At 44.5% G+C, this 20,732-nt stretch overlaps 1 protein-coding gene across 1 annotated transcript in view; it reads right to left on the bottom strand.

The window, feature by feature from the left end:
* The window catches only part of MTUS1 (microtubule associated scaffold protein 1), a 338,112-nt gene that overhangs the window by 240,128 nt on the left and 77,252 nt on the right, over positions 1-20,732 (bottom strand). Inside the window, exon 2 of the mRNA XM_082249360.1 lies at positions 18,454-18,670. Coding sequence (XP_082105486.1) covers positions 18,454-18,670 — 217 coding nt within the window. The remainder of the gene's footprint in view (positions 1-18,453; positions 18,671-20,732) is intronic.

Raw genomic sequence — 20,732 nt, 5'->3', positions numbered from 1 at the left:
GAGGGGCTGGGTGTGTCCCTAGGGGCGTGCTTTCTACTGTGATTGGCTGTGGCTTGAGCTGTAAGGACACTGATCAACGGATCTACATAGTAGATCCGTGTGATCAGTGTTTTTACACCGAGGAGAATGACAGGTGGCTTGTTTACACAAGCCGCCTGACTTTCTCCCTCTGCCCCGCCGATCGCCGAGTGACCGGCGGACATCGGGTCCGCCGGTCACACGCGCGGGGGGGGTCCGTGACCATGCGGGAGCACGCCTCCGGGAGCGCGCGCTCGCTCCCTAGACCCTCACAAGCTAGTGACGTAGCCCTATGTCACTTTGCCTGTGAGGGGCTGACTGCCGACGTAGATCGGCGTTAGGCAGTCGGCAAGTGGTTAAAGGCCTACCTGGTCAGGAGAAAACCTATACAGCACAGGAATAGTATTGCCATGCAGGGCAGAAGAAGGATAAAATATAATTTGGGTTATTTGGTGGTAAAGTCATGGCAATAGTAGAAAAAAAAAAAAAAAAATTAGCTTATTAGTTCATTTTTTTTATTTAATTTTTTAACTGTCTTGAGCCAGTTTTCTTTTGACAATGAAAGGAATAGGGACATATCCATCATTCATCAACAAATTAAGGCCCCAATTTGTCCTAAAAAGATAAAATAATACTACTAAAGTTGGCCATTGATGGATTGAATTTGTCCAGTTCAGCAGGGGCCAGTGGAATTTCAATCCATCTTTGGCTGTTCCAATTCAAAAGCAGTCAGTCTTAAAAACAAGTGCTCTCGAACAGGCTTGGTTGGAAAATTTTGCTTCGATCCGGCGGCGCGCTCCCGCTCATTAGCTGGGGAGCCAGTGCGTGTGACAGGTGGCTCCAATGGCCGCCGGCCACTCGCGATCTCCCGCAGCTGAGAGAGAAGGACAGACGGCTGATGTAAACACATCCGTCTGTCATTCACCCTGAATTGATCACAGAGGCTATGTGATCCTGCTATATAGGATCGCATGTCTCTTGTGATTACTTCACAAGCCACGCCCTGACAGTTACAATCACGCCCCTAGGGACACATTTAACCCCTTGATCACCAGTAAAGTTAACCTCTTCCCTGCCAGTGTCCTTTTTACAGTAACAGTGCATATTTGCAGCACTGGTTACTGTAGTAATGTCACTGGTACCCCCAAAAGTGTCAAAAATGTCAGTTAGGGGCCCGATCTGTCCGCCGCAATGTCGCAGTCCAGCAAAAAAAAAAAAAAAAAAAGCAGATCGCCATTACTAGTAAAAAAAATAAATGACAGAAATCTTTCCCTTAGTAAACGCAATAACTTTTGCGCAAACCAATCAAAATATGCTTATTGCGATTTTTTTTAACAAAAATATGTAGCAGAAAACAAACTGGCCTAAAATGTTAAAACATTTTGATTTTTATATTTTTTTTTTTGAGAATTTCATGAGAAATGTGAAAAATTGTTTTTTTTTTTTTTTCAAAATTGTTGCTATTTTTTTGTTTATAGCGCAAAAAATAAAAATGGCACAGGTGATCAAATGCCACCAAAAGAAAGCTCTATTTGTGGAGAAAAAAAGGACATGAATTTTGTTTGGGTACAGCGTCGCACGTCCGCGCAATTGTCCGTTAAATTAACGCAGTGCCGAATCGCAAAATAGGGCCTGGTCATTGAGCAGCCAAATCCTCCGGTCTTAAAGTAGTTAATGTGTGCTGAAGTCAAAGCAAGTGTAAATGAGCCCTTTGATTGCTCAGTTCTCATCCTTAGAGCCGACGGGGGACAGAAGCAGCACCGGACTGATGTGGCATCCACCAATTTAAGTAGGATAAAAAAAAATTTAAAAATTCCATACTTCTCTTTTAAGGTTTGTTCTACAAGGGGTTACTGACCAGTCCTAGGCTCTACCCTCGTATTGCACAGCCCGCTCTTAACTCTATTTACGGCTCTTTTTATGACCTCTTGCAGTTTTTTTTTTTCCCCCTACAACTTTCTTTAACTTTTGTCAATTGTAAAATGTGCTTTTGCTGCCTTCTCTGTAAATCCTTTCTGGATTAGTACTGTTCCAGGCCAGAGTTTGTTAAAGCATGTCCTAAAAAGTCAACTAGTAGGGAAAATGAAATATATACAGTAAAAAAAAATTAAAAAAAGGCCGTGCCAAGATCAACTGCCAGGCTTCACTTTTAACTGCCAGGGTTCACTTCTCCCATTCCATCTGTGGTCTTTACTACCACACGTTTCTATCCAGAGCTTTGCGCAAATCACAGGTGGGCGAGTATTGCTATGTTGTTTACATTCAAAGAAGGCTCGTTATTTGTAATATTGTAGTAGAAGGCTGCCACCTAGTGTACATATGAGACTAAAGTGGCTGTGCTCAGTGATGAACATAACAAAAGACTTCTGAACTTCGAAAAGGAGAAAGACACCCGAGAGAAAGAGAGACCCCCCAGAGGGACCCGAGCGAGAGCACGCGAGAGACCCGGGAGAGAGAGCGAGAGAGCACGCGAGAGACCGCGAGAGAGAGCGAGAGAGCACGCGAGAGACCGCGAGAGAGAGCGAGAGAGCACGCGAGAGACCGCGAGAGAGAGCACGCGAGAGACCCCGGGAGAGCGAGAGAGAGCACGCGAGAGACCCCGGGAGAGCGAGAGACCCCGGGAGAGCGAGAGAGAGCACGCGAGAGACCCCGGGAGAGAGAGAGAGCACGCGAGGGACCCCGGGAGAGAGAGAGAGAGAGAGCACGCGAGGGACCCCGGGAGAGAGAGAGCACGCGAGAGACCCCGGGAGAGAGAGAGCACGCGAGAGACCCCGGGAGAGAGAGAGATGAGCACGCGAGAGACCCCGGGAGAGAGAGAGAGCACGCGAGAGACCCCGGGAGAGAGAGAGAGAGCACGCGAGAGACCCCGGGAGAGAGAGAGAGCACGCGAGAGACCCCGGGAGAGAGAGAGCACGCGAGAGACCCCGGGAGAGAGAGAGAGCGAGAGCACGCGAGAGACCCCGGGAGAGAGAGAGAGAGAGCACGCGAGAGACCCCGGGAGAGAGAGAGAGCACGCGAGAGACCCCGGGAGAGAGAGAGAGAGCAAGCGAGAGACCCCGGGAGAGAGAGAGAGAGCACGCGAGAGACCCCGGGAGAGAGAGAGAGAGCACGCGAGAGACCCGGGAGAGAGAGCGAGAGAGCACGCGAGAGACCGCGAGAGAGAGCGAGAGAGCACGCGAGAGACCGCGAGAGAGAGCGAGAGAGCACGCGAGAGACCGCGAGAGAGAGCGAGAGAGCACGCGAGAGACCGCGAGAGAGAGCACGCGAGAGACCCCGGGAGAGCGAGAGAGAGCACGCGAGAGACCCCGGGAGAGCGAGAGACCCCGGGAGAGCGAGAGAGAGCACGCGAGAGACCCCGGGAGAGAGAGAGAGCACGCGAGGGACCCCGGGAGAGAGAGAGAGAGAGAGCACGCGAGGGACCCCGGGAGAGAGAGAGCACGCGAGAGACCCCGGGAGAGAGAGAGCACGCGAGAGACCCCGGGAGAGAGAGAGCACGCGAGAGACCCCGGGAGAGAGAGAGATGAGCACGCGAGAGACCCCGGGAGAGAGAGAGAGCACGCGAGAGACCCCGGGAGAGAGAGAGAGAGCACGCGAGAGACCCCGGGAGAGAGAGAGAGAGCACGCGAGAGACCCCGGGAGAGAGAGAGCACGCAAGAGACCCCGGGAGAGAGAGAGCACGCGAGAGACCCCGGGAGAGAGAGAGCGAGAGCACGCGAGAGACCCCGGGAGAGAGAGAGAGAGAGCACGCGAGAGACCCCGGGAGAGAGAGAGAGAGCACGCGAGAGACCCCGGGAGAGAGAGAGAGAGCACGCGAGAGACCCCGGGGGAGAGAGAGAGAGCACGCGAGAGACCCCGGGAGAGAGAGAGAGCACGCGAGAGACCCCGGGAGAGAGAGAGAGAGATAGCACGCGAGAGACCCCGGGAGAGAGAGAGAGAGCGCACGCGAGAGACCCCGGGAGAGAGAGAGAGAGAGAGCACGCGAGAGACCCCGGGAGAGAGAGAGAGCACGCGAGAGACCCCGGGAGAGAGAGAGAGAGCACGCGAGAGACCCCGGGAGAGAGAGAGAGAGCACGCGAGAGACCCCGGGAGAGAGAGAGCACGCAAGAGACCCCGGGAGAGAGAGAGCACGCGAGAGACCCCGGGAGAGAGAGAGCACGCGAGAGACCCCGGGAGAGAGAGAGCACGCGAGAGACCCCGGGAGAGAGAGAGCACGCGAGAGACCCCGGGAGAGAGAGAGCACGCGAGAGACCCCGGGAGAGAGAGAGCACGCGAGAGACCCCGGGAGAGAGAGAGCACGCGAGAGACCCCGGGAGAGAGAGAGCACGCGAGAGACCCCGGGAGAGAGAGAGAGCACGCGAGAGACCCCGGGAGAGAGAGAGTTTAGTGTCCTCAATATACCGAATTATAAAAAGATCAGCTTATTCCAGTGTACCCAATATACAAAAAAATATTTCCATAAGTAGTAGAAGCTGTGCTACAAAATGCTACATAACATTTTATATAAAATATCTTTTAAATGAGATATGATCATGGATCTGCCTGTTTAGATTGCGTTTTAAAAATCAGTACAAGATAAATAAAAGGTAGGTTCACACATTTTTTGTTTGGGAAATCTTTTTGTATCCAAATCCGGCTTTAAACTTCTCCACAACAGTATCTCGGACCTGCCTGGTGTGTTCCTCGTTCTTCATGATGCTCTCTGAGCTTTAAATGGACCTCTGAGACTATCACAGTGCAGGTGCATTTATACGGAGACTTGATTACACACAGGTGGATTCTATTTATCATCATTAGTCATTTAGGTCAACATTGGATCATTCAGAGATCCTCACTGAACTTCTGGAGAGAGTTTGCTGCACTGAAAGTAAAGGGGCTGAATAACTTTGCACGCCCAATTTTTCAGTTTTTTATTTGTTAACAAAGTTTGAAATATCCAATAAATTTCGTTCCACTTCATGATTGTGTCCCACTTGCTGATTCTTCACAAAAAATTACAGTTTTATATCTTTATGTTTGAAGCCTGAAATGTAGCAAAAGGTCGCAAAGTTCAAGGGGGCGGAATACTTTGGCAAGGCACTGTATATAGTTTGCAGTTAATGGCCTCATTCTCACAGGGCTTACTTCTCAGTACACCTGTGTGAAAGCCTGCCTTTGTCTGAAGCATCCATTCGGACCAGCGCCTGTTTTCCGCGCAGCCACTGGGCCCCAAGAGACAAATGAGACTGCATGGAACACCTGTGCAATCCGTGAGGACAAAGACAGCCCTTTGCGGGGGGGGGGGGGGGGGGGCGGTGGAGAAGGGGGGAACACACAAGTACTCCCATATGCACAAGGTCCTTGAATACATCTGGAGGACACAAGTATGTGGCACAAAAACAATTATAAGTAGATTTATAGGCAAAACTTTTTTCATTTTAGATGGAGGGTTATAACCTCTGCTAGATGTTTCACCATCTGTGTCCCTTTGTGGAGATTCCCCTTCAAGTGATTGTAAACCATCTCCTTGTAAAACAACCCATTCTGTTTAAAATGGAAATAAAATACAAAACATTTGTATATAGATTTAAAAAAAAAAAAACACACAATTGGATTTTAGTCTTACCGTAAAATCTTTTTCTCTGATGTTCATTGATGGACACCGCTCCAGAATCTTCTTTACCACTGGGTTATGCTACCCCGAACAGGAGTAGGACACTAGGCAGGAAAAAGCTTTTCCACGCCTATTGGGGCAGTCCCAGGGGATATACTCTCACACTCTGCTATACACATTCAGTTTTGTTGCAAGCATTCTCAAAAGAAAAATAACCCAACTCAACAGGTGCTATGCCCATTAATGAACATCAAAGAAAAGCATTTTCAAAAAAAAAAAAAAATCAAATTTTCTGTTTCGTTCATTGAAGGACACAGCTCCAGAATCTTCTTAACCATTGGGACGTCCCAAAGCAGTGTTAAACATGAGGGGTGGGAAAAAAAACACAGCAAAACAAAAATTCCCAAAAGGCTAAACCTAGCCAACCAGGTAAAATGGAGCTCAACCAGGAGAAAAGGATCCACTCGACAAGAATTTCTCTTTGCAGAGGTCTCATGTGGAACTGTGAACGGAATTGCCTCGAAGGTAGACACCATCAGGCCCAGCCCCCGCACGCATGTCCGTAGAAAGGACAGTTTGCTGGAGAACAGCAGGCGAATCGCCCTCTGCAATTTTTGCAGTTTGTCCAGAGGAAGAAACACCCTCGCTAAAGTTTGAGTTCAGACAGTCAGTCCCAGATAATCGAACTTGAAGGATGGGACTAGAGCAGATTTCTGGAAATTGAGGTTCCAACCAAACTCTTGCAGAGTCCATACAGTGATGGTTAAGTCGGCCAGCAGAGCTGAATGGGAGTCTGCCTTAAGAGGAGATTGTTCAGGTACCCCAGTACCGCAATCCCCTGCTGTGGCAGTAACGTCAACACCGGAGCCAACACTTTGGTGAGGACCCTGGGAGCAGAGGTGATACCAAAGGCAAACGCCACAAATTGAGAATGCTCCTCGCCCACAGTGAAGCGAAGAAAAACGCTGGTGTCCAGCGTAAATAGGGATGTGAAGGTAGGCATCCTTGATAACGATCGAGGCCAAAAAGGTGTCCTCCATTCTCAACTTCTGTACCCGCACAAAGTGATTCAGAACCTTGAGGTCCAAGATATGACGCGCTTGCCTTCATTCCTGGGCACAGTGAACAGGTTTGCGTAAAACCCTTGAAAGGGTTCCAGAGAGGGAACCTGCCCAATCACCCCTGCAACAGAAAATCTTGTACCGCCTCTCATAGATCACTTAACCGGTCTGGAGATAGGTGTAGATAGGAAGAATCTGTCCGACGGTCAGACCTGAATCAGTTCGTGGACCCATTCGTCTTGAATCAAGAAGGTCCATGGTTCCAGGAAGAAACAAAGACGTCCCCCACACCCCAGTTATGGGTGAGGGCAACCCTTCATGCAGAAGAGGGCTTAACTGCAGAACTTGAGGGGCCTGCTCTCAGCTTACCCGACCACGTCTTCTAGGAACCTCCAGATGAGGCACGAAAGGGCCGCTTGTATGCTGAAAAAGCGGGGACTCCGTCGTGAAGAGGTGCCTTGCCCTGAGCAGATTAAGAAGAGTATTCTTCCCACCAGTAAGACCCATGATAAGTTCATCCAAAGAAGAACCAATTAAGCAATCCCCTGTAAAGGGCAGGTCTGACAGAGCCTCTCTGTAAGCCTGGTCCGCAGACAAGCTTTTTAGCCACACAATGAGTCTCATTGTTACCCCTACCACGGATACTCTAGCCGCAAGGGGGGCGCATCACATATAAATTGTAAACTTTGGACCATTTTATCCGCCAGTTCGTCAAAGTCAGCAGAAAGCTGTCTCGCTTCCAAATCACTCTTTAAGAGCTTTGCCCATTCCGTAATGGTCTGGGACACCAGAGCGATCGTGAAGACCGGTCTATGTATTGAGCCCACTATCCTCCTATCAACAGGGTCTTTAATGACCAAAGACTCCTCCACCGGAATCACAGTGGATTTTTTCAGTCTGGAGACTGGGTGGTCCAACTTCGGTGGAACAATCCATTTTTTGATCACAGCTTAAGCAAAGGGATAGCGTCTCGTGAAACACTTCGGCATCACTAGCATGTGTTTATGGCGCCCCCACTGCTCAGTGACAATTTTATCAAAAAGTTCCAGACAAGGGAAAACCCTGACCGATTCAGGGTTTTGTGTGTGCCAAAAGACACCTGCGTCCCTGACGCTGTAGAATCATCTGCCATTTTTAGAGTTTCCCACACTGACACTATGTGCCTCCACCATCGCTTTTTCCCCACACGGCTGCAGATGAGGATAGATCATCCTCGCCATCCTAATCAGAGTGCGATGACACAGACCCTTCAGGGTAACTCACATTTGTGGTGGCCATATCAACCTCAGATTCTGAGGATACAGATGAGGCAAGTGAGGGCAGTGGGCACTTTTTACTAGTCCTCTTTATTTAGGACCATAACAACTTTTGACACCAGGGTTTCAAAAACCGCCATTAAGGCAGACAAATGTTGCGACCCGGAGGTCCCCGCAACATCAAAGAGGGGATCAGTAGGTGATACTTGCTCCTGGGACTCCATGTTAACCCGAGGACAGCGCAGTGTCAATTTAGGAATACTGCAGAAAACGGCCCCACACTGCTGCACCAGTGGTACTACAAGTCCCAGCACACTAAGCTGCAATATAGTAGAGTGAGGGAGCGACCCCGATAGACTTACCACTTCCTGATATTAGGGAGAGCAGAGCTGGTCTTAAGTTCAGAATAACGATCCCCACAGGAAGAGAAAGTACCTGGGTCAGCACCAAAAGGAAAGCCTTGCCACTCACTGCTGTACAGCATTCTCAGGCTCCGAGAAAATGCCCGCCCAATGCATTTCAATATGAAACAACTATAAAATGGCTGCCGAGCATTGTACAGCTGATCTACATGAAAATGGCGGTGTCCTTGGCATGCCATGCGTCTACAGGATCCCCTGGGGGGGGGGGTCCAGCGATCAATCAGGCATAGGGGGGCCCTGGCAGGGACCCCCACCAGGATTAACCCCCCCCCCCCCTCCAGGGGATAGCGCAAACAGCGGCATCAGAGCGCCCCCCCCAGGGCCCCTATCACCTTCTACAGCCCCTGCATACCATACCCGACTGGGGAGGATGGCCTGTGGGGGGGATCCTTGGATGATCCATGGGGGGGATGGTCCGACCGTCCCAGGGAGGGGCCCATGTCCACGCCGAGACTGCAAGAAACATGGGGGGACACTACTCACCACACCAACCATATTCGGGTGTGCGCCACTCCGGACAGACCACCTCTCCACCCGGGGTGGGGGTGCTGACGGCCAAGGGATACGCTGCAAATCAAGCCAAACCAGGTCGTGTGCCTCCCGGCAAGGTGTTCCACTCGTGGGCCAGCCTCCATCCAGTAGAGCTACGTCGTGGCGAGGCCTAGCGTGGAGCTGCGACCTTCACACGCTCGCTGGCCAGACTGGGAGACCATAAGGATCTAGAATATCCAGTCCGAGGCACAGCCTGGCTGTTGATTGTGGTTCTCTCAGGAACAGAAGCAAAAAAAAAAAAAAATTGACAAAAAGGTTCCCTTTTTACATAAACATGCTAAAACCGAAATCCCAGCAGAGAACTAGGTCCTTACTCCTGACTAGGCAGAAAAAAACAATGCCTATTAGAGTGAGTGGGTGTATACCCCCAGGGACTGCCCACAGGTGTGGTAAAGATTTTTCCTGCCTAGTGTCCTACTCCTGTAGGGGGCAGCATAACTAATGGTTAAGAAGAATATGGAGCTGGGCCTGTCAATGAACGATAGAGAAAAGTAATTTTACTTACATTGGCCCTTTAAGGCTGTTGAGCGGAAGTGAAATTAGATGACGCTCCGGTCCTCCAGGGGCATAGCATCCAGTGGGGGCCATCTTGCCCTAAGTTGACTTCCTGCCCATCGATGCACAGAACTGGATAATTTTCGCTGCTACCGACAAATCCGGTAAGTGGGGGAAAACGACCAGGAAGCGTCAGGGGGTGGGGCACTTCTCCCGCTGCCCATAAAAGTAATCTTGTGGTGAACTTGCCTCAATTCCAGAAAGCCAGCTGTGTAAAAAAATACCAGGGTTATGGCAGGTAGCTGCTGCCACAACCCTGGCATCTAATGTCAAAGCACCGACATAAATACACGGTGGGCGGTGCGCAAGTATTTAAAGCGATACTAAACACATTCAGTTTAATTTACATTGTTCCGTCTATTTCTGTATGTGGATGATGGCACTAATTTTTTTAATTTAAAAAAATTAAATCATTATTATCTTTTGGAAATACCATAGTGTAGGTGGATTTCTGCCAGTCGCAGGCTGTGTCACACCCCCTTAGAATGAGAGGGAGGTGAAGCCTCTAATAATCAACATGTAATATCCTGCCACCCTTGTGTTTAGCTGGTTAGTGGGCATAAAGAAGGAAGACAGTTTATACATCCAATGTGTGTAAATCTAGCCATATGGACTGCTCAGATGTAATAGGAAGGAAATGCTCAGCATAGAAACTCACTGAAAACTGAGCATGTGCAGAGTTGCCTTCACAGTTGCAAAATCCCTAGCTGAATATCAAAAGCAGCAGGATCAACCAGGTGTTTTGCAAAATGCAGAAAACAAATCTCATGGTGAGTATGAACAGCATGTAATACATAATTTATTGATTTTTATGATGCGGGTTTAGTGACACATTAACAGAGCGATCAACATTGGCATTCCATTTGTGATGAAACAGCAAGGCATGGATTGGACAATGTGTGACAACAAACAAGAAATTGCCTGTCCTTAAACTAAAATAACTAGGCTAGGTAATACCTATCTAAAGATAACAAAAACATTTGAAAGCGTAAAACACCTTTAGTCTATTTTAGACGCTCAAAGCATTGAAATCAGAAGGCAGCCAGGCATCTAGCATGCATAGAATGGGAAGTTAGCAATGGAAGCCTCCACATTTATTTCTTTCACCAGGTTGTTTTAGAGCATAACTTAAGATTTTAGGTTTTGACTGTCCTACTTAATATTCCTCTAAAATGTTCTGTGTTAGTACTGGTTGCACCTTGGAAGAAGGGGGTACAACCAGAAAGCTTATTCTAAAAATGTGGAGGTTAGAACGGACAGTACTCTGTGGTTTTTGTTACAAGTTATGTAGCAAGCTTTGAAACTCAACTTGGCTGAGCTCTGCAGGTGATCAACACTTAGCAATGACAGCCTTATGCTGGCCATTCACGCACAGAATTTCTGCCAAAACTGGTAGTTTTCGGAAAGATTGTTCGACATATGGGCCGTTAGCAAACCCAAATTTATTGACGATTTTGACCATGGGCCTGGCTAAGGTCCATGGATCTGAAGCTAAAACGTTTACAGTTTTAACTAAAGTGTATATATGTATGTTCTAATCGAAACTAAAAGAATATTCTGTCTTATGTGTTTTTATGGTTATCGAACGATCACTACAAACATGGAAAAGATTATAAAAACGAGTTTATTCTATCCGTTAGGGGACAATCCGCTTTCGACCGACAAATAATCGTTCAGTCTGCAAACCGCCGAAATTCTGTACATATATGGCCAGCATTACGAAGATTGTTCAATGTATGACCATGGCACGCTTCACTCTAAAGATGGCCATAAATAAGAGCATTTCGAATTCAGAGTCTTGGGAAAAGAATGTTCTAAGATTTGTTTGTTAATTTTTCTAATTAATGGGGCCAAATAAAGGTTTGTTTTCGAACTCCGTGACGATAAAATTTGAAGGAATAGGATGGAAATTTTTTTCTTGAAGGAACCAATTTCTAATTTTGATTTAGCAAAGTCCTTTCATTCCAAAATCACCTTAAAAGTTAAAAATTATTATTTCGATTGATATCAGAAAATTTTGTACAAAATTTTCCTAAGACTTCCTAATCATTTTCATTCAGAATTCAACCCACCTATGGCCAGCTTAACCCTTACAAGCTTTGATCAGGAAATAAAATACCAGTTTGTAGTTACGGAACGGTACATTTTCTTTCCTATTGGTTAATCTATACCAAGACTGGACACAGGGTGGCAGTATCTAGCACTGCATGCAAATGACAACAAAAAGACAAGGAATGAAGTACATCTATGTCGTTCTATCTATGGCGTTGTCCTGTAAAATGATATACAGCACTTAAGGGAACATTAAAAGGATTTGCTTACAAAGCCAAAACCATGAATGAGATGCAAAAAATAAATAAAAAAGGGAGGCAACAGGCTTTATTTCTACAGACAAAAAAATGTGGGCCTATAAATAAACTATATATGTCGCCATCATATATACACAAATATGGTGACAAAGTAACTATCTATAAAAATATATGAACCTATGCTGAAAGAAATATGGGGGGGGGGGGCTTTCATTTTGTACCTCACCTTTAAAAAAAATATCAATTTTCTGGCTGATTTGATGGCTATAATGCCTTTAAAAATCAATTTTTTTTTTTTTTATAGGTTTGCTTCTATGGTCCTTAAAAACCCCAACTCTCTCAACCTCTTTTTTCCCCCTCTCTGCCATTCACCACCTATCTTGTAGCACCACTTAAAGTGGTTGTAAACCCTTACATATACCCAGTCAAGGGACTCATCTCCTTGTATCTTCTGAGGCCAAACAAAACCTTCTACATAAGTTGTACTTTTCTGCAGTATTTTCACCCAAGTGTCCATTAGTTTCCACTCGTGCCAAAAAAAATCTCACTCTCATGCAGTGCTTCACCCCATGTTGTGCATATCCACCACCAGCTAAATTGCACAATGACCAGCAGTTAGTATCATTTAAAGCCTTTAAAAAACATCTCTATGGATCTGTATGATCTCTCCTGTGGCCCTTATTTCTGTAGCAGTCCCTCTCATGCATTGATAGAATAGCCATCATTGCGAAACTCCCTCAAGTTTATTGTTGTGGTTTTAAAATATAAAATACACTCACAGGTCTTGGTGCCTGTGGACCGGCGCTGAGTCTTACCAGCGGTCTCTATGGCCGTGTACTCGCTCCATGCGTTGGAGACGGCGTACGTTCCAAGCCTCCTGGGGGCACGGCCATAGAGACCGCTGGTGAGACTCTGTGCCAAGCCACGGGCACCAACACATGTGAGTGTATTTTAGGTTTTAAAACCACAACAATAAACTGATTAAAGGGAGTTGCGCAATGATGGCTATTCTTTATTCTATGAATGCATGAGAGGGACTGTTCCAGAAATCTGAGCCACAGGAGAGACCATACAGATCCATAGAGGCGATTTTTAAAGGCTTTAAATGATATTAACTGCTGAGGAGTGTGCAATTTAGCTGGTGGTGGATATGCACAACATGGGGTGAAGCACTGTATGAGAAAGAAATTTTTGAAACGAGTTGGAATTATTGGACACTTGGATATTTGCAATAATTGCTGTTTTTGTCAGTCACTTGTGTGATTTGAGTTTACATTGGAGATATATTGTTTAATTGTATAAGCATGTATGTTTGCACTTTTATAGGTAAGCGCAGTTAATCACATTTTCTTTGTTTTCATTTTATAGTCCAATACTTGGGAGTTATTTTTAGCTGCAGCAAACCACAATTTTATTTTTATTATTTTTTGCAGCGCCGGTGACACTTACACAATATAGAAGTGAATCATGCTGATAGAGGACCTAAGCAGCAAATATGCCATTTAGTGCTCTTAATTGAGGCAAGTACACACTATAGAGGGATAATGCTTTGTTCATATTTCATGTCTGAAATTTACGTCCACTTTAAAGTGGAACGTTACCCATAACTTGATAAAATAAGGTCATTTAGCAAGGAATATACATGCCACATTAATAATTATGCTACCAAAATGAGTGTGTTATGCAAATTGTCTCCTGTTGCTGGAAGCTGCCATTTGTCTGAAGCCCAGAACCCCTGAACAGCAGTAAATCATAAAGCGGAACTAAACCCATCGATTTAACAGTTTCAAAAAACAGTTACATTCCTGGAATGTTGTGATTACTAACATTTGCTTATGTCCTCAACCAAACTGTTAACCATCAAATGGCTGATGTCATAACTTATTCACATGTACAGCACCATGGCAGTTGCAGATCAAAAAGTAGTAGCTTAGCTGTAAAGGATAAGAGGGTTAAATTCTGCTTTAAGGCTGTCAGCAGATTGGCCTCTGCAAGTTCAGTAGTGCCTACAGACAGAGCAACTGAGCATGTGCAAAAAAGGGTGAGACAGTCTTACTGGATTCTTAAACCGTATACGCACTTTTTAATTCAGTATAAAACTGTATTCTATATTGTATGCTTTGCTTATATATTGCACACTGCACAAATTGTGCACACGGCATTATAAATGTTTTGATTATGTGTTTGCAAGTTCTGAATAGAAATTAGCCTGCCTATGTAATGCCCATGGTTACCATAAAAGTACAATTGTAATATTAATGTGATACCTCTGTAGTAATGTGCATAAAAAAAAAATTCAGTTGCACCAAACATAACAGTTCTGTGAAAAGATGCTGAATGTATTTTTATGCCTGTTCCCTACTGCAGTAGTTAATTTGGAACCACTGATTAATATGAGGACTGGAGTTATAATTTCCAGAACAGCTATACCTGCAAAAGAGGCCAGCCTGAATGATGTAGCAGGACCCAATTTTCGGACTAAAATTCCACTTTAAAGAACTTATAGGAACTGAACCCTCCCATACTTTTCAGCCAAGGAAGCAGTCATCTTGGCCTTTGTTGGATTCCCAACTACCATGATGGTGCTCCTGTGATCAGTTATGACACCAGCCATTTGATGGTTTGACAGTTTAATTGAAGGGACAAGCCAAAACTTTTAAAAACCTTTAAATTAATGGGTTTAGTCTAACTGTTTATTCCCATCACTGGTCTGTGCCCACAATACTGATCATTTTCTGCCAAATTAACAGAGCTCACTGGTTTAGATTAATGAGTTTCAGAAAACAAAACAATTATTAGAACCATGTAATCTTCGACCTTAACAAATGCGGCAGTATCAGGGTCTTTGACCCACTTCAAATTTCCTCCCAAAATCAAGCCAACTCCTGCCAAAACCATTGTTGGGTGGGGAAATAAGAGTGATAGAACCTCTGACAGGTTTTCATTGCTTACATTACTTCTTTAGGAAGACATTGCCTTCCTTTTTAATGCCAATGACACCAGCTAACAAACCTGGGATAGATGGGTAATGGGTTAAAACTTAAAACATCCCTACCAATAAGGATACAGAAGGCAATAAAAGCTTTCCGCTCTAAAAACAAAACAAAAAGTTACCGGTAAGTTTAAGCTCATCCAGATATATGGAGCATAGACAAGCTATTACATTTTTCAGAGTCTATTTTCAATCAGACATCTTTTCTATAACTTGCAGTTACGTGCTAGATCATAGGAAAGCTTCACCAGAATCCCTCTAGATAAAACTGATCCTTGCTCTTCCCTGCAGGAGACCGGGCATTTAGAAGTATGCAAGGAGGTCTTCTTTGATATGACTTTGCATGCTGGCCCTGGCCATACACTGATCACAATGCAGATTGTTCAGCAGAAACTGAATGTATTTCAGTGTGTGTCCGTGCTCAAAAGTTGATCGTTTGGATCCCTTTATCCACCCTGTTAAAGTGCACGGCCGGCTTTAGCTAGTTCATTTGGGATGACAGAATTTAGGATTCTGGTACTGTATGAACAATGAAAAAGTGAAATACCTTATTTTTACAACTCTGGATGATTTCCAAAGAAAACAAAATAAAATGAGCCAAGTTGTAACATTATTCATCAATGCTAAATTGATGATACACTAATTAAAAATGTAAAAAAAAAAAAAAAAAAACAAACAAAAAAACAGGTTACACAATGTACCAAGCCCTTTGTAGTATATGTATTTTGCTCACAAGACATTATTTGTGACATACTAAATTATGTGCTAACACGCCATAAACACCAGTTATGTAATCCCTGATTATGGCCAGTCACTGATTCATCACTAGACTGCAGTTATTGTCAATAGATACTAGAGCAACCTACTACAACTATTCAAAGACATCAGAATGCTTCTTCATGTAGGATGATCTTAGAATATAAACAAAGCATTGCTCCATAAATAACCTGGAATCAAAACCGAAACAGCAAAGATAATCCTCAGAAAAGGAAACTATGCCATCGATACTCTTTAAAGGTCATCTTCTGTTGAAGGAATGCCAGCCAAAAGCATCTTAATTTAAAGCTTTGTTGTTTATAAAAGTGAAAAGCCAGGATTTAAGTCCTAGATCCATCCCCTTCTACCTGCCTGCCTCTGCTCCTCTGAGATGTCCAATCTTCAACCCACTGGGGGATGCGTAGTCTGTTCATCATCAGACCTCTAAACCCAAATCTGCCATTGCCAAACAAGTCCGAAAGAATCATTTCATACCTACAGAAAGTCCATTGGTATGACCTTTCATATAGGTATAATAGAAACTCTGCAAAATGCTCCAAAAATATAGTTGAGTGACACTACTAGAAGGAAAATTTTCAAAAGCCGCAATCAAACCTTCTCTATCCTATGCGAGTTTTGCTAGAGTGCATATTTAAAGTTTTTGTAAAGTTTAAAAAAAAAAATGATAAAAACAAACACGTCATACTTACCTGCTCTGTGCAATGGTATTGCACAGAGGGACCATGATCCTCCACTTTTCAGGTCTGCCACTGCTCTCGGCTGCTCCTCTTCTCTTCGTGCCACCATGGCAAGCCGCTTTCTATGGTGGCATATGTGCAGGCTCGATCCCAAGCTGAGTCTTGACGCACAGAGTACGGCCTCGGCCCAGCCTTTCACTCTCACTTTACTGGATTGGATTGACAGTAGCAAGAACGAATGATTGCAGCTGCTTCGTCCATGTCCAGTGAGGAGGGAGAGGGACTGTTCTAGGTCCCTACACTGGATAGAGATCGGGCTCAGGTAAGTATTTAGAGGGGGGCTGGGGGGGAGCGGAACACAGAAAGGCTTTTTGCCTTAATGCAGATAATGTATTAGGTAAAAAAATCTTAAGCCTTTAAAGAACACCTGTCATGAAAATAACAGTTTCTGCTCATATCCACTTTTTAAAGGACTGATATTTGCAGATATCTATTTAAACCTGTATACGCTAATTCTATACAAAATGTTCTGAGCAAGAAAAGAGAAATTACACAATGTTGGTGATGAATATAAATGCACTGGGGAAGATAGCTTGGGGTCAATAAATGTTTATATGGACAGCCCCACATGCCCATCTTGCTAATGTCAGAGGGCAGGAAAAAAGTCATTACGAACCCACTAATTTCTCTAGTTGCGTTGCATTATCTGTACAAGACTGGTGATAATCCAGCCATTCGTGTTAGAACAATCTGCGCAACAGAAAACTAAACGAATGCTGACTGCTATGGGCTATACCTCCATATTTTTTCCTCCAGTATTTATAAAAGAGACAATATAAAAAAGGGAGACACAAGGGGATGCCAGACTAAGTGCAATATTAAAGTGGAACTTCCATCTCTGATTGGAACCTATTAGGCAAGCCTAGAATAAGTCTTACCCATAGGTACTGTAAATATCTTCCTTAAACATGCACAGTTTAGGAGATATTTACTACATATGCAACCAATAACGTCATCAGTGCATGTGCTCTGAAGTAACAGTCACCCGGGCCGTTCCTTCAGAGCCCTGTGCCGTAAACAGCGGCTCCCCTGCGCATGCGCAGGGGTGAAGTCATCACAGCTGTGGCCAGTCAAACAGCCTGAGTCCGCGGACCCGGAAGTAAGACGGGTGAAGATGCAGCGGCCTCCAGTGGTGACATTGCATTGCTGGAATGTTTCCTTTTCAGATAAGCTTCCCATAATGCGATGCATACTAGCACATCATGCCTTTACCTTGCAGGTAAGGGGGGAAAAAAACCACAACACACTCACCCAGTGGTTTACAACAGCTTTGGGCTCTTTCACACGGGCGTTCCGCATGTCCGTATATCCTATTTTTTTGCGGATGATATACGGACATAATGCATGTCAATGGCATTGCGGATGTCAGCGGATGACCATCCGCTGACATCCGATTTTCGTCCTTTCAGTTCTGTTGTTCCGTTTTTTGGAACGGAACAGAACCCCATTTTTGTTCTGTTTAAAAAACGGAACGGATGCATAATCGTATATGTCAGCGGTGTCATCCGCTGACATCCGCAAAGCCCATAGACATACATTATGTCCGTATATCATCCGCAAACGGATGGGATGATATGCGGGCATACGGAGCGGATGACACAAATGTCACCCGTGTCCGTGCAAAAAAAAAAAAAATGCGCCGGAGCGGAAGAAAAAAAACTGAGTGGGCGTGTGAAAGAGGCCTTTAAGATCACATTTTATCAAAAAGACCGTTCTCCCCTGGAAGTCCCACTGTGATATGGCACTCGTCTTGGCCCAGTCAGGTGGGTATGCTTTTGATCTTTTGAGCAGACTGGACTAGGACAAGTGCGGTATCACAGCTGGACTTCCAAGGGAGATCCCGTATCCTGCCATGGATTACCAAATAGGACTATCTATATACACGCGAGTTGCTCATGTCTTTTTAATTAACAAATTAAATTATTATCTTTATACTGCGCTTAGTCTGGCACCCCCTTTTGTCTGTCGAATTTCCACAGATACTTGGCTTTGCTGTAAGGGGTGCTGCCTCTATTGCCATCTTCATATGGATTTATGGACTCTTATGGACAGTTTGATGGACTTTTAGTGTACTTTATTCGATATATTACTTAAGAGTCTTTCACATTTTTCCAGCGCCCTTTGTATACAAATCTTTCATAAGAGACAACAAAGCCTTTAGAGAATTCCATGTAACTCATTTACCCAACATCGTCTTACCGGCACATGGTTGCTGGTTTCCTCTGGAGGGCGATGTCACTCTGACAGTCACTGTGCTCCTCCCCACACTTCCCCGCCGCTGTTCACTGGAGTGAAGTCTGGCTTTGGAGGTGGGAACTGGCTGTGAGGTCGTGTTTTTCAGGGAAGACAGAAGTTGATTATGCAAGTTCTTGCTGGGAGTTGTTAACTTTGCAGAAAAGGGCTGCAAGACACAAAAGTTAAAGTGGGTTTAAATAAACTGTCCAAATCAATACTATAAGTGGCAAGAATACAGAGATCTAGATTTATGACGTGAAGAGTTAAACGCTCATGAATGCTGCCAAATACCAACAGGCGTGCAAAAAACAAAACCATATTTAACAACATTTTTATGCATAAGATTCTTAAAATGTATTGCCAATTTCAAAGCTATACAAGTAAGCACATGTCATTAAGGAGGAAAGCAAGGGAAGTAAACACAACACTTTGTTCCCTCAAGTAATTAAAGATTTATTAAAGATTTAGTGTCTTTTGCACACACATTTAAAGATAAAAGTAAACACATCAGGTTATAAAGCGACAAGGAATGCTTTCTTCAAGGAATATTTATTACAACATTTTCTGTATGCCGGGAAAACTTTTGCACTAGCTGTACCAAGAGAACTAGACATTTTTTTTTTTTTAAGATGGGTCTGTAAGGGTACATTCACACTAGCCATGTGCTAAATTGGGTGACAAGTGCTATCTTGTGTTTTTTTTACCCTGGGCCATACAGTTGCTTTTTTAAAAACTTTATTTGAGGTGTACAATCTATTCAGGTCTCCTCACAGTAATGTGGTATCCCGGGCTTCGGTGACTTGCTGTGGCATCCAGTAAACTGCAAAAAAATGCAGTGTTGTGGTACGAATGAGGTACATAGAAAACAAATGTTTTCCACATGCCCCTGCGGAGACCGATACCGTACCATGGTGGAAAACACACCAGTCACCCCACATTGTTTGAATAAGCCCTTATTTATCCAGGTCATGGAGGAGCATAATAGTTTGTAATATTCAAATGGACTTGTTCTGTATTGGTAAAGACATTTTGTAATGCCGATAAAAAAAAAATAAATAAATAAAAAAAAAGCTGCTTTTACAGGCAGCGAAAGTAATTTTACAGAAGAGATCCAGCTGAATGTGACTAACTCACTAGCTTTTCTACAATAAAAACAAACCAATTACTGATCCCTTAAGATGTACATTGCCCAGCTGTTCTGCTCTCACACCAGCTTCAATACTTTGCAACAGCAACCTGAAACAAGCATGCAGATCAGGAAATCCACATCAATGTATAAAATCCTTATCTGTATATTTTTCACAGGTCAAAGTACTGCTACAATAGGGTCAACAGATTAATACTGTGTATACACATTTTCATTCAACCTGCGTGCTAAACAAAATGAATCTAACAGATTCCTCCATCCACACTATACAGCACAGATGGAGGAATCTTCTGCTGTGGCTAATGTCCTCTGACAGCTGAGCCAACACCTCTCAGAATATGTGACCAGCAGATGCATCTGATTGAATGTAGCTGCTGTTCAGCCAATAGTTTTCCGCCAGACTCCTTTGTTCTTTTTTAATCAAAGAATGTTGATGGGAGGTGGCCAATAGGGACACCCACAGAGAATTTTTATTCTGGTTCCTGATTCATAGTGTCTACTCTGATTTACAGACAAGCCGCTAGAGTTTGCAATGGATATTCCCACCATTCTTTAATCCAATGCATGCATTTATACTGCATCTTGATGCTTCAAAAAAGTTTCTAACACCCGTCAAACTGTTTATGCAAGCGTAGGAGGCCTAAAAGATATCAGCACTCACTTTAGGGGTAAGAACGGCTCATAGCGTGAAATCTCCCTCTTAAAGGCCATAGGCTGAAGGGCCATTATCTGTACAAAGTAACTAGATAAAGTCAACTTCAATACAAACAACTTGAGACTCAAGCTGCCATGAAGTATTGCTTGATGAAAATCAGAAGGCCACAAAAAGATCTAGATGTCTCTAAACAACTCAATTCAAGTACCCTCAACTGGCATAGTGACCAACACAGCAAGCTAAACACTGCAGTCCTTCTATTGACATCAGAGAAAGGAGTGAATCTATTTTCAGTATGCTGCAGGAATCTGATCAAGTGCTGAGAATGAGCCATGTGCTGATTCACCCGAATCTATGCTTGCCCCTATGCACACATTGCAGCAGCTTTGTCTGATAATGGTTCATACCGGCACATAATCCGGCAGG

This window comes from Pelophylax lessonae (genome assembly GCF_965119305.1).
Source record: "Pelophylax lessonae genome assembly, chromosome: 1".
In the NCBI taxonomy this organism is placed as follows: domain Eukaryota; kingdom Metazoa; phylum Chordata; class Amphibia; order Anura; family Ranidae; genus Pelophylax; species Pelophylax lessonae.
Note: the sequence above shows the minus strand (reverse complement) of the source record. Positions and strands in the feature narration are given on the sequence as shown.